The following is a 15,526-nucleotide window of genomic DNA, read 5'->3' as shown; positions in this document are numbered from 1 at the left end:
CTGAGCAAATCATGAGTAGTTTACCAGCGGCCCGCGTTCAGGCTAATTTTCCCTTTTATAATTGTGGTTTGGATTACGCCGGTCCTATTTCCATCCGTGTAGGCGGCCCCAAATCTCGTACTTTTTCTAAAGCATACTTGTCGCTGTTTGTGTGTATGGTAACTCGTGCCGTTCATATTGAAACTGTCTCGGAACTTACTTCCAAGGCATTTATTGCCGCTCTGATTCGGTTTTCTGCTCGTCGTGGCATTCCGCATTCCATTTTTTCGGACAATGCCACAACTTTCGTTGGTGCCAACAATGAGCTACGTGAGCTCCACGAATTTTTGTCCTCTGATCATCTCAAATCAGATATTCATGACACTATGTCTGTACTCAACATCCAATGGCACTTCATTCCCCCTCGGGCTCCGCACTTCGGTGGACTCTGGGAGAATGCGGTAAAAAAATTCAAACGCATTTTCCGTGTAGTTACATTCAACAAGGTATTTAACTTTGAAGAAACCTGTACTCTTGCTGCTCAGGTCGAAGCCATCTTGAATTCGCGCCCTCTTGTTCCCTTGTCGGAAGATCCACATGATCTTGCCTACTTGTCTCCAGGTCATTTTTTGATTGGACATCCACTTACATCATTACCCTTCTTACCGCCTAACACCAAACACATTGATCATCGTTCACGTTGGTTTCAACTTGCTGTTTCTATCCAGGAGCTTTGGGATAGGTGGTCTCGTGAATATTTAACCACTCTTCAGAAAAAAGGCAAATGGCTAAACAATTGTGAAAATTTGAAGGTCGGTACAGTTGTCATCTTGAAGGATCCTGGTTCCGCGCAGTCCACTTGGAAGCTGGCGCGCATTACTAAAGTTCATCCCGGTAAGGACGACAAGGTTTGAGTTGTCACTGTTCTCACTCCCTCCGGCACTTTAAAGAAAGCTATTTCGAGTTTAGCACCTCTTCCCATTGATGAGGATTCTAGTTAATCCCCTTGCTCTTATGGTTCATTTCGTATTTTCAGGTTCATTTCGTATTTTCAGGTTTCATTGTTTTTTTCCCCTGGTTCTCACATGGGGCCCAGTTTTCAATTTCCAATTGCCTTGCCAGATTTTACATATTTCTTACCTTTTCTTATTGTGCCATACCCCCGTATGACACAAGGGGCCCAGTTTATGTAAAATCTGACAAAGCATTTATTGTAACGGTTCCACTTGTTACTCATTCCGCTACTACGTAGACATCATGTCGTCATTTTCTGTCTGCGCTGTCCGGTGACGTAACAGTCACGGTTCTACGGCACTGCTATAATCAAGTTGGTTTCCTATATTATTCGTCGTGTTATTTGTCGTTTCAATTTTAATATTTGTACTATTCGATTTTTTGGAATTTATTTTGGCTTTAGGCATCTTACTTTCTAGATATTTGCTACTTTTTCACCAAACGTTTGTAAACGTTTTATGTACGTGGCTGACATTTCCGCTTTCCTTTTGTTGCTAGAGCGTCGGTCTGTCTTCTTGTCTTTCAATGGTTCCTAGTCAATGAGTGCACTTACGCTCCCGGTCTAAACTTTTTCATCCAAATTCATCTGACCTACAGAACGTTTTTAAAAGTGAATTATTCTTTCAAATTAATTCGTTTATTCTATTCTTCAATTGTGTTTCAATTATTCATCGATTTCTTCACATATTTACGCTGATAAACGTTGTCAAGATTGCAACCTCGTGTGGGCATTTATCGCCATTCTTCTGATCTACAGAACGTTTTTAAAAGTGAATTATTCTTTCAAATTAATTCGTTTATTCTATTCTTCAATTGTGATTCAATTATTCATCGATTTCTTCACATATTTACGCTGATAAACTTTGTCAAGTTCACAACCTCATGTGGGCGTCAATTGCCATTCTTCTAACAATTGGCTTCACCTCTTGAAACTCAAACTTTCAAGTTCATCATCTCTACCGTTTGGAAATCAATCTAAAAATTCCACAACTTGAAAGTCAGATTATTCGTTTGGAATTCTACATGCTCCTGCTCACATTTCCACTGGGGGATTTGCCTGCTGTGGTGGACGCTTCCATTCGTGTCATCGCATGGCCAGATCACATCGTCGCTTGCTGATGTCCTGTTCTTTTGGGTACTGCGGATTCCTTGCCTGTCTGCCTGGCTGCATCTCTTCTTCAAAATTTTATTCAGGTTATGTAAATCGTTCTATTCAATTTTCATTTACGCATGTATTACATAATTGTTCATAAAATGCTACAGCGTTTCGATAATGGACCACACTCTCTATTTCTAAGTCAAACAGTTTTATGTGCATTTATATAATTTTTGTAGCTATCATTCAACTTTTTTGGCAATTAAAAACATTTAATTGTCCATACATTTGGTAATCGAGCCTATTTTCATGAATTCAATATATTACAGTGCATGTCTCATTGAGAGCACTGTCCTACATAATGTCAAGGTTATCATAGGCCTATGTACTTCATTCAATTTTGATAGCTACCCTTGGCTGTACAAGCGTACTAATGTCGACCAAGACATGCAATTTTTAATAGCTACCCTTAGCTCTTAAGTGTCATTTTAAGGCCACTGACGCCTATTAATTGTTCTATTGATGTCTATCTTGACATTCAATTCACTGAGGCCACTGACGCCTATTAATCATTCTATTGATGTCTATCTTGACATTCAATTCATTGAAGGCCCATGTCGCCTGTATTTAACTTGGACAATCTTTACATTGTATTTAATAGCTACCCTTAGCTCTTAAGTGTCAATTTAAGGCCACTGACGCCTATTAATCGTTCTATTGATGTCTATCTTGACATTCAATTCATTGAAGGCCCATGTCGCCTGTATTTAACTTGGACAATCTTACATTGTATTTAATAGCTACCCTTAGCTCTTAAGTGTCATTTTAAGGCCACTGACGCCTATTAATTGTTCTATTGATGTCTATCTTGACATTCAATTCACTGAGGCCACCGACGCCTATTAATTGTTCTATTGATGTCTATCTTGACATTCAATTCACTGAGGCCACCGACGCCTATTAATTGTTCTATTGATGTCTATCTTGACATTCAATTCACTGAGGCCACCGACGCCTATTAATTGTTCTATTGATGTCTATCTTGACATTCAATTCACTGAGGCCACCGACGCCTATTAATTGTTCTATTGATGTCTAACTTGACATTTAATTTACTGAAGGCCTATGCCGCCTATATTACTGTATTCTATTTGTTGAGCACTATCTACAGCTCATTGTCATTTATTACTATTCCTTTTGTAAATCATTAAGATTGAATTTTGCAGCAATAACTTTTTCATTATAGCACTCAATTTATATTTGCAATTCAGGTATCATTTATAATATCTTTTCGATTATTGTCAGGCTTCAATGGTCATTAATGTCATTGACCTAATTTCATTTAAATTTTGTATTTCTCTAACGTTTTTTATCACATGTTGTAATTATCCCAAGATTTTTCGACTCAATCTACTTACAATTGTTTTTGTATGTGGCCATCTGCCTATTATTATTTTATTATTATTAAATCTCATTTTGTTGACTCATTTGGTCTTTTATTGGCGTACTTACCACACTTCAAGCTATCAGTATTTTTATGCACAGAATTCAAAGATTTATTTGTAGGTATTAATACCAACTATCATTCACAGTCCACTGCCCTGACTTTGGATTCTGTCAATTATTAATAAAATTACACAGAAAAACATTTGATGGATTTCAGGCAATTTTACCCATAATTACCCACTTTTCATATTCAATGGTAACTGTAGGAAAAACTTAATGTGAAATATGTGCGCAAAGTTCCTCTGCTGCACTCAAGAAACCATTCCGCCCTCGTCTACGGCTCAGGCGTAAACGTTTCTTTCGGTGCAGCAAACTGTCACTTTGCGCACTAGTTGCACAAATAACTATTCTTGTATTGTAGGCTATTGTTTATGTGCGAAATACAATATTCGTTTATTTTTGTGAGCTTCGTCCAAAGCTAAAGATAATAAATGGACCAAGTTTCATCACTAAGGGCCGGTTTCCGAGCTCGGGATTTAGCTAAGTTCTAGACTTTAATCAGCTGGAGTCAGAAAATTGGCTTTCCAAAACGGGGCGTAGTCGCAGTTTTTATGATAATCTTTATTTTCTAATTTCTATAATAATTATTGGAAACGTTCTTCCTTGATGAAATGAAACATTTCTAAATAATTCAAAATAGCTTAAACTTTACACTATTTTCTCTTAATTTTATCTTATGTTCGATTTTCTAGTTTTTCGAAATTTAATTTAAACGTGGACTGCGACTACGCCCCGTTTCGGGAAGCCAATTTTCTGACTCCAGCTGTTTAAAGTCTAGAACTTAGCTGAATCCCGAGCTCGGAAACCGGCTCTAAAATGACGACTTGCAAACTATATAATTTCTGAAAAATAAAAAATATTCACTCTCTAACTGAAGCATGCTTTCGTATCACATATCAGATTCATTGTCAACAGTTTTTACTACTTTCTTAGCACTACAGCCCTAGGTGGGCCTTGGCTTCCTCCATCACACGCCTCCACTCGTCACAGTCATTCGCCATCCTTCTCCATCCAAAAATCCCCATTCTATTCAGATCACCCTCCACATCCTGCAGCCACCTTCTCCTTGGTCTCCCTCTTCTTCTTAAGCTCAACAGTTGTTATTTTACACAAATTATATAATTTAGTGAGGTCCACGTTATAATAGCGAGGAGAAAGATAGAAGAACAAGGTTACCAATCCTCTGTCTTGTCAATGCCTTCTATAGACGGTAGCTGATACAGGTTTATTGATGTAATATCAACTGTTCATTCTCGTTTAAAATAATCAATTATATTTTATTAAGCAATAAATAATATTTTTCAATAATTTCATAATTATTAAGATGAAATATTTTGTTAATTAATAATTAATTCTACATTGTTAAAAGACGATCTGGCAACAGAGCAAAGCGAGGAAGAGATAGCGCTATTCGCTTTGTTGAATGATAGACAAGGATGGCAATACCATTGCTACCATTACCATACTATAATGGCAAACACTGCCATTATAACGTGGACCTCACTATAGTCTGCAAGTTGTCATTTCAGTATCAAAACTTGATGTAACATAATAGCAGTTCGTAATGGATAGAGAAATTCAAGACTTCGATTAATACACATTAAAATTGTACTAAAACCGAGCACATAGTTATAGAACGACTTTTTAGAATAGAATGACTTTTTTAATTGTTGACGTGGCGAAGTTTGGACAGTAATGTCCACTCTACCACTTAAAAAAGAAATACATACCGACAGAGGTGGAATCCGAGACTCCAGTAGGGCGGCATGATAGGCCTTCCCACCAGTTCGGTGTACTGCTCTATCACTTGCAATGGAGTGGGACCGAGGAAGAAGTAGAAATTGAAAATTCCGCCAATGGCACGGTACGTAATAGCCGGGGCAGGTTGCACGATTATATCTGCCACACAAAATAAGTATATTATTATAATATTATTTTACATTTTTTTAAAGATATAGACAAATAGATAGAAATATATAAATAAAAATCCAAGTACCCTTCTTTAAATTTATTTAGTCACAACAGTCATGTTTCGGCTATATGATGTCATTATCAAGATAATCTGCCCATTATCATGATATTACAGACCATTATCTTGATAATGACATCATGCAGTGGGAACATGTTGTGACTACATAATTTTAAAAAGGGTACTTCAATTTCTATTAGTAGTTCTATTCAACAGTAGCCTTAACGAAAAAAATAGATACATTTATAGATAGTTGTGTATAGAGATACATTTATTTTAAACGTTACTGATTTAACATGATGGATATGAACAATTTCGGAAGACCCATATATCAGTATCAGCCCCATATATCAGTATCAGCCACATATATCATTATCAGCCCCATATATCAGTATCAGCCACATATATTGTTATCAGCCCCATATATCAGTATCAGCCCCATATATCAGTATCAGCCACATATATTGTAAACTCTAAGGTTCAACTTTACGAAATTTATATTGATTTTAAATTGGTAATCAATAATTTTGATGTAAAGTGGACTGTATTGAATAGAAAAGAAACAAGTGATATCTCTACAGAAACAAGTACATGCAATGAAAATATAAAAGAACAACTCACCGAAAATCTGCAGAGTACCTAATGTAATATTTATATTATTGAGCTTACAACTCCCAGGTAAGGTATTCAGGTGTCCCCGAGGTAGGAGATGAATCAAGGATGGTGAAAAGGCAAGCTTAATTGTCATCTACTGTTGGTAAATTCGGCTTCCATCATATAACGTTGCACATATATTTCTGACGAGATATTTACAATGTCTTTAAAGACTATAGATCGGTGAACTTTCCAATCGAAAAATAATAGTTTAAAACTTTCAACTAAAGGGAGTTTGGCAAACACTCTTCCAAACGTAGGTTTATGGTGTACGATTTAACATTAACGAAAAAATAATAATTTGAAGAACAATTTTCTTCTGGGAATGATCGACGAATAATAATTATCAATTCCCGACTCGAGGCAAGCTATTACGAAGCGAGACTGAACTGAAAGAAAAAATCTACCGGCTAGTGAGCGCGACGCACTCAAGTGAAAGAAATACGAACTGAACGAGGAGCGCGCGTCCAATTCAAAAACGAAAAATGAAAACTAGAGCTGGCTCCAACATCCCCCCCCGGCTGAAAAGCTATTTTCAGACAAGGCTAGAGAACAAAGAAACGAAAAAAACAATGAATAAACGACGAAAGAAATAAAAATAAAACAAAACGAGATTAAAACAAAAAATGCAAAAGGAAAATTATTGAGTAGGCAACGGATACAACTTTGTAGCCGGCCTTTTGAAGCGACCATTGGCGCACCGCACCATAGCCACTCGAACGACACCGTCAGCACCGGGAAATACTTCCTCAATCACCCCCAGAGGCCATTTCAACGGTGCGACATTTGGTTGATCCACTAGGACGATTGTACCAACCGTGAGAGGGGTGGAATCCTTACACCATTTCACACGGGTTTGTAATTCGTGTAAGTATTCTTTGCGCCAACGACTCCAGAAAGACTGAACCATTTGATTGACTAATTCAAACCGATCCAATCGATTCATTGGACGATCTTCCACATTTAACATAGGAAGGTACTTAAGAGGTGTCAAAGTGAGAAAATGAGCCGGTGTGAGGGCGAGGGGTTCACTCGGATCCGCGCTCATTTGACATAACGGGCGTGAGTTAAGTACAGCCTCAATTTGAACTAAGACAGTGTTCAATTCTTCGTAAATCAACAACTGGTTACCAATAACTCGAAACAGGTGTGACTTTACTGATTTTATATTCGCCTCCCAAAGACCGCCGAAGTGAGGTGAACCTGGCGGGATGAAATTCCACTCAATGCTATGATCAGCAAGTTCATTCTGGAGCAGGTTTTGATATTCCTTGGAGTTCAGCATCCGTGACAATTTTATTAGCTCATCATAGGCGCCGACGAAGTTGGTACCATTATCGGAATACATGACCTTACAAGGACCTCGTCGAGCAAGGAAACGGCGAAAAGCTGATAAGAACATTTGGGTCGATAAGTCCGAAACTAATTCAATGTGAACGGCTTTAGTTGCCATACAGACAAAAAGACAAATGTATGATTTAAATATGAAAGGATTCCGACGCCTGGCCATGGTGATTCGAATGGGTCCACCATAATCAACTCCACATTGGACGAATGGTTTAGACGACAGAGTTCTACAGGCTGGCAGATTACCCATTTTCGGCGGTGTAAGAGTGGGACGATAGTGAAAACACTTGTTACATTTTCGTACATGACTCCTTATAATGACACGGGCTGATAAAATCCAATATTTTTGTCTCAAAATAGACGCCAATAAATGAGGTCCAGCGTGACAGTGCTTTTCATGAAAATAATCAATCAAAAGCGTGACCAATGGATCATTTTTCGGTAATATAATCGGATGACAGCTGTCATAATTCAACTCAGAATTTTGTAAACGTCCACCCACACGAATAATATCATGATCAAGAAAGGGTGACAGTTGTTGAAGATGAGAAGTACATTCTTTCCCAGCTTTCAATTCCAGTAATTCTTTCGAAAAATGAATTTTTTGTACAACTTTACACAAATGTTTTTCCGCCAAATCGAAATCTAATTCATGAGGTTTAGGCAATAGACGAAGTACTTTCAATATTAACACCATGATACGCAATAGACGTTGGTAGTTGGAACAACGAGCAATTAAAAGATGAATCGAATTAATAGATGAATTTTCCGACTGTACTACAGTGACAATTGAGTGAACCTTGACCTCAGGTAGACACTCTATAGATTCCAGATCGACCTTGACGGGCCAATCACTCTCTTCTAACATTAGCCAAGAGGGGCCAGACCACCACAAATCATGATTAATTATTTCAGAAGGGGATAAACCTCTCGAAATGGGATCAGCTGGGTTTGAATTTCCTGCCACGTGTAACCAGTCGTTGATAGGACAGTCTTGAATTTTCGTAACTCGATTAGCGACGAAAGATTGCCATCTGGATGGACAGCCCCTGATCCAATGTAAGACAACAGTAGAATCCGATAATGCAACAACGCGAGTCACGTGACAACGAAGGCTCAAAACAGAGACAACAACCTGTATTAATTCAGCGAGCAAGAGCGCCGCGCATAATTCAAGCCTAGGTATGGATAAAGTCTTAGATGGCGCGACTTTTGATTTAGCGCACAACAATGTGATAGTTGCAGGTTGCATATCCATTTGAGATTTTATGTAGATCACACCACCATAACCTAAAGTCGATGCATCACAGAAACCAATGACAGTAATTTTCGAATCATTCATCACTCCTAAATGACGTGGTATGAAGAGATTGGACAATAAAGGGAACTCCTTCTGACATGTCTCCCATTGAAGCGCAATAGAGGGAGGTACTGAATCGTCCCAATCAAGACCAGCATTCCATAATTGTTTAATTAAACATTTAAGAAACAAAGTTAGGGGTGACAAGAGTCCCAAAGGATCGAAAATGCGTGCTACTACCGATAAAATGTGACGTTTGGTAGGAACAGACTGATTAGGATTCACTGAAAAACAAAACGAATCACTACCAGGTTGCCATTTCAAACCTAGGACAGCCAACAAATTTCCCATCTCGAAATCTTTAGACAAGGCTGATTTTTCATCTTCCGAGAAATCATTCATCAATTCAGGTGAATTGGAACTCCATTTAGTAAGTTCGAATCCGCCTCTCTCGAACAATTCTTTAGCCTGACTACAAAGACGATTTGCTTCACCTAAAGAAGACACACTTGTCACCAAATCATCCATAAACATGTCACTCGGAATACGAGCTTTAGCATCAGGGAAATTTTCACCTTCTTCTTGAACAAGTTGATGGACAGTTCTGAGAGCTAGAAACGGTGACTCACTCAGACCAAATACGACAGTTTTTAATTCAAAATTTGTATGGGATCATTGGACGAAAATCTCCATAACAAACGCTGAAATTTGCGACACGATTCATCGACAAGAATCTGTCTATACATCTGCTTTATATCAGCAGTTACAGCGATAGAAAATAACCGAAAATTGACTAACAGAACGAAAATATCCGTTTGCAACTTGGGGCCGATATGAAGTATATCATTCAATGATACTCCAGTAGTAGTTTTCGCGCCTGCGTCAAAGACAATACGCAAAGGCGTTGATTGACTCTGAGTTTTGATTACAGCATGATGAGGTATAAAATAACCACTTTTATCACTCTGATTTTTTATCAATTCCATGTGTCCTTGTTTGAGATAATCCAAGAGGACATCGTGATACACTAAACGCATGTTTGGATCACGTGCCAGTCGTTTCTCCAAACTGATGAGTCGACGTTCTGACATAGCATAAGAATCACCAAGACAACCAGGGGATTTTGAAAACGATAATGAGACAACGAATCTACCCGAATTTTCACGACGAACGGACGATGCAAAATCCTTCTCGCATTCTAACTCATCAGCAGTGAGTTGTTTTCCTACATCTGGAACGCTTTCCACTTCCCAAAATTTTCGAACTAACTTATCCAACGGTGATGTTAGACAAGTCATCAAACACGTTGAATTTTCTGAAGATTGAGTTAAAATAGGGGCTCTACCCATCAAAATATAACCGAAAACACTTTCCAAGGCCATCAAATAATTCGAATCAATTTCCACACGACCATTTCGGAAAATATGGGGCACTAATTCAGCTCCTATAATAGCGTCAATTTCGCTGGGAATGTGATAACTTTCATCAGCAAGTCGAAGACCAAACAAATTTGATAATTTAGAATTATCAATTTTACTAGTGGGAAGCTGTTCCATGATTTTTTCGACAACTAATGGTTCAATGGAAAATTTAACAATAGAATCGAGTCGAGATTGAAGCGTGACAAAAGTACGACCAAAAACTGATTGCGAATTTCCGCCAAAACCATTCACAATTAATTGGAAAGGAGAAATCGATAGTTGCAATTTACGACAAAGTTTACGAGTAATGAAATGACTTTGACTAGCTGAATCAACTAAAACTCTTATTTTGTGCAATCTACCTCTCTTATCAGGTACCTCGACTTGAGCAGTTGATAGTAGAACACTATACGGTGCCGACTTCGAATCGATAGAACAACAGGTAATAGTATTATTTTCTACCTTTTTCGCATCCGAATTTGATGACGAATTTGAAGCATTTCCGAAATGTAAAAGCGAATTATGCTTCTGACTACATTCCTCGCAGTTGGAAGAAGTACAATCTTTACTACGATGGGCTGGCGAGAAACATTTCAAACAGCAACCCTTCTCCTTAACAAAACGAAAACGGTCCCAAGGTGATAACTGACGAAAAAGACGACAATTGATCAATTTATGATTTGTCATCGAACATTTCAGACATTCTGATATTTTTACCGGTGATTTGGTCACTTGCGAATTCGATTGAACAACCAACACTTTGGATTTTGGTATTGGTTTCACTACTGGCTTGCATTGTTTAGACGATTCGTCATGCGGTAACGATTTAATCTGCCTTTCGATGAATGAAACAAAATCAGTATATGTGGGATCATCCTTAGTATGAACTGAAGCTTCAAATGCCTTTCGAGAAACAGGATCTAAAATTTTCAACGCTTGGAACAGAAATATTGCATCAGATACATCTTCACCTCGTAGGCGTTTTAAAGCAGTAATTGAGCCACAGAACTGATCGACTATAGAAACTAAACCTGCACGAGACTCAGATTTAAGACAATTGAATTCGAAAATTTGTTTCAAGTACACATTTGAGAGTGAGCGGGGGTCATTGAACCGCTTAATTAATGCATCCCAAATAATTTCATAATTATTAGCAATAGGTGGTAGATGACGTGAAATATTAGCCGCTTCTCCAGATAGTTTGGACACCAGATATTGGACCTTTTGTTGATTTGGAATCGATTTGTTGTCATGAATCATGCATTTAAACATTTCGTAGAATACCGCCCATTTTGATTGATCTCCGTCGAACACAGGAATTTCAATTTTCGGTAAAATATTAGACGAATCCTTATTGGAAGATACAGGTTGAGCCGGGGTAGAAACACTAGGTACAACCTGACTGCGTTTTTTCAATTCACTAGCAATTGCTTCCATATGTTCGAACATTTCCATATGTGAACTACTAAATTTGGGTACAAATTCCGGGTCTTTTTCCATTTCAAGCTCCTGTATTTCCATTTCAACAGCTTCATAATCCTGAACAGTTTTAAGAGTGGAACTATAGAGAATTAGAAATTGTTTAGCACTAGCTTCTTCTTTTAAAGCCTTTTTCGACAATTCGAAAGTACGTTGAATACGATAGAAATATTGCTCAAGTTTAGCTCGTTTGAGCTTTAACTTCTTTTCACTCATGATTGGATATTGGAAAGGTCTTAATGATTTTCATTTACTAATTTTCGAATAAAATTACGAATGAACTACAATGAATGAATGAATTACAATGAACGATTTTCATTGATGATTCAAGCAAGCAAAATGATAATGTTAGTACAAATTGAACAGAGAAAGCTCAATAGACGAAGCAAGCTAAGCGATAACGTTATCAGCATTGCAAAGTAACGGTTCCGATCGGACAATAGAGATAAGAGTGAACCAACTTGATCGGCTCAATTCATAATGTACAAACAGGTTTGAACCCTAGCATGCACAAACGATTTACAATAAAATTGGATAAGTGCTTGCCAAATATTTTAATAAAAAATAGCCAATAAAATCTGGCCTGGATGACCAGTGTAAACTCTAAGGTTCAACTTTACGAAATTTATATTGATTTTAAATTGGTAATCAATAATTTTGATGTAAAGTGGACTGTATTGAATAGAAAAGAAACAAGTGATATCTCTACAGAAACAAGTACATGCAATGAAAATATAAAAGAACAACTCACCGAAAATCTGCAGAGTACCTAATGTAATATTTATATTATTGAGCTTACAACTCCCAGGTAAGGTATTCAGGTGTCCCCGAGGTAGGAGATGAATCAAGGATGGTGAAAAGGCAAGCTTAATTGTCATCTACTGTTGGTAAATTCGGCTTCCATCATATAACGTTGCACATATATTTCTGACGAGATATTTACAATGTCTTTAAAGACTATAGATCGGTGAACTTTCCAATCGAAAAATAATAGTTTAAAACTTTCAACTAAAGGGAGTTTGGCAAACACTCTTCCAAACGTAGGTTTATGGTGTACGATTTAACATTAACGAAAAAATAATAATTTGAAGAACAATTTTCTTCTGGGAATGATCGACGAATAATAATTATCAATTCCCGACTCGAGGCAAGCTATTACGAAGCGAGACTGAACTGAAAGAAAAAATCTACCGGCTAGTGAGCGCGACGCACTCAAGTGAAAGAAATACGAACTGAACGAGGAGCGCGCGTCCAATTCAAAAACGAAAAATGAAAACTAGAGCTGGCTCCAACATATATCGTTATCAGCCCCATATATCAGTGTCAGCCCCATATACCAGTATCGGCCCCATATATCAGTATCAGCCACATATATCATTATCAGCCCCATATATCAGTATCAGCCCCACATATCGTTATCAGCCCTATATATCAGTATCAGCCCCATATATCATATCAGTATCAGCCAAATATATCATTATCAGCCCCATATTAGTATCAGCCCCATATATCATTATCAGCCCCCTGTATCATATCATTATCAGCAACATATATCATTATCAGCCCCATATATCAGTATCAGCCACATATATCGTTATCAGCCCCATATATCAGTATCAGCCCCATATATCAGTATAAGCCACATATATCATTATCAGCCACATATATCAGTATCAGCCCCATATATCAGTATCAGCCCCATATATTATATCAGTATCAGCCCCATATATCACTATCAGCCACATATATCGTTATCAGCCCCATATATCAGTATCAGCCCCATATATCAGTATCAGCCCCATATATCAGTATCAGCCCCATATATTATATCAGTATCAGCCCCATATATCACTATCAGCCCCATATATCATTATCAGCCCTATATATCAGTATCAGCCCCATATATCATATCAGTATCAGCCACATATATCATTATCAGCCCCATATATCAGTATCAGCCACATATATCGTTATCAGCCCCCTATTATTTATTTATTATTTATTAGATAGAGCGAACAATACAATAGTCGGAAAAGAAAAAACAGGCTATTGCCCAAAAATTCTTCAATTTCCTGATTTTGTCACAAATTGTCCAAATATTATGTAGGTTATGTTCACTTCAATTTCAACACCAAATCTTCAATCTGAAACTATGAATCAGAACAAAAACAAAGAATTTCAAATTTAGATAGATTGATAATGAAACTTCCATTAAAACAAAAACCAAACTTCAAATATTCACAAAATATAGAATAAAATCACTTAAATTTTGAGCTCGAAAATATCACTTTCACCATACAACAGCTGTTATCAGTATCAGCCCCATATATTAAACCAGTATCAGCCCCATATATCAGTATCAGCCCCATATATCATTATCAGCCCTATATATCAGTATCAGCCACATATATCATTATCAGTCCCATATATCAGCATCAGCCACATATATCATTAGCATTCAAGTGAGTGAATATTAATGGGAACATAATTATAAATGTTGATGAAGTGTTTTCATTATAGACCGGATTAACAGTTGAATGAATTAATTTATTTGAGTTATTTGAATGAATTATTTATCTTACTAACCCATAGCATTACTATTCAATAGGAGTACACCGAACGAAGAACCATCATCTTCTATGGCCATGAAGAATGGATGAGAAGAGTACAGATTCGTCTGAAAATAAAAATTACAATTGTTATAATACGAATTCAAACTAAAATTATCAAAGGATTGTTCAAGAATTGGTCCAAAACTACCACTGCTTGAGAAAGTTGAGCATATCGAGATTCAAAAAGCTACATTTGTATAATCACTATAGTGAGGTCCACGTTATATTGGCAGGTTTGATTAGCAATGGTATTGCTATAATTCAACAAAGTGGATAGGGCTATCTCTTTCTCGCTGTGTTCTGTTGCCAGATCATCTTTTAACAATGTAGAATTATCAATTAAATAACAAAATATTTCATCTTAATTATTAAAATTCATTATGGAATTATTGAAAAATATAATTTCCTGCTTAATATATAATTGATTATTTTGAACTAGAATGAACAGTTGATATTACATCAATAAACTTGTATCAGCTGACGTCTATAGAAGGCGACGTCTATACAACACATAGGATCGGCAACGTTGATCTCCTATTTTTCTCCACTGCCATTATAACGTGGACCTCACTATAGCAGATAACCAGTGCTCGGCAAGGGTCTAATTAATAACTTGACAGACTAAAAACTTGACCTACTGAAATCTTGAAATATTTAAAATAGGCCTATAACGATCCTCGGTAAATTAAGAATCGATATGCAAAATTTCAAGTTCATCAGTCCAGTAGTTCAGACGAGATGATGCATCATTTGTGAATTTCCTATCCCCTACGTGTATAAGTCAATAATTCTTTCCCTTATTATTATAGATGGAAGATAAAATTGTTGATCTGATACTGAACATAAGCATACTTTGAACAATTTGTTTGACTAAATTTAGAATTTATTGATTTTATAATTATATTTTATTAGGAGAGGCTTTAGGCTGGTGCATGCTTTTTGATTGCATTATTCAAGGTCGATATGGTGCTTTTGGCTCAATAGAATGAAATTGAATTTGATAAGATATTCATAACGGAATTTAAACTGTAGTCCACAATAAAGTATAAAATATGTCATTTACAGTGGACTATTATCTATGCAGGAAACAAACAAAAACAATCAGAGTCCTGAGAACAAAGTGATATCATTTTGGAATGCAGCCTACAA

At 36.9% G+C, this 15,526-nt stretch overlaps 1 protein-coding gene across 1 annotated transcript in view; it reads right to left on the bottom strand.

Annotated features, from left to right (window-relative positions):
* The window catches only part of LOC111055492 (lysosomal alpha-glucosidase), a 59,833-nt gene that overhangs the window by 35,033 nt on the left and 9,274 nt on the right, over positions 1 to 15,526 (bottom strand). Inside the window, exons 4-5 of the mRNA XM_039429365.1 lie at positions 14,352 to 14,442; positions 5,326 to 5,494 (exon numbers count right to left, since the gene is read on the bottom strand). Of these exons, the coding sequence (XP_039285299.1) occupies positions 5,326 to 5,494; positions 14,352 to 14,442 (260 nt within the window). The remainder of the gene's footprint in view (positions 1 to 5,325; positions 5,495 to 14,351; positions 14,443 to 15,526) is intronic.

This window comes from Nilaparvata lugens, chromosome 5, assembly GCF_014356525.2.
Source record: "Nilaparvata lugens isolate BPH chromosome 5, ASM1435652v1, whole genome shotgun sequence".
Lineage (NCBI taxonomy): Eukaryota > Metazoa > Arthropoda > Insecta > Hemiptera > Delphacidae > Nilaparvata > Nilaparvata lugens.
The sequence above is the reverse complement of the archived record's forward strand: the minus strand, read 5'-3'. Positions and strand labels throughout refer to the sequence as shown.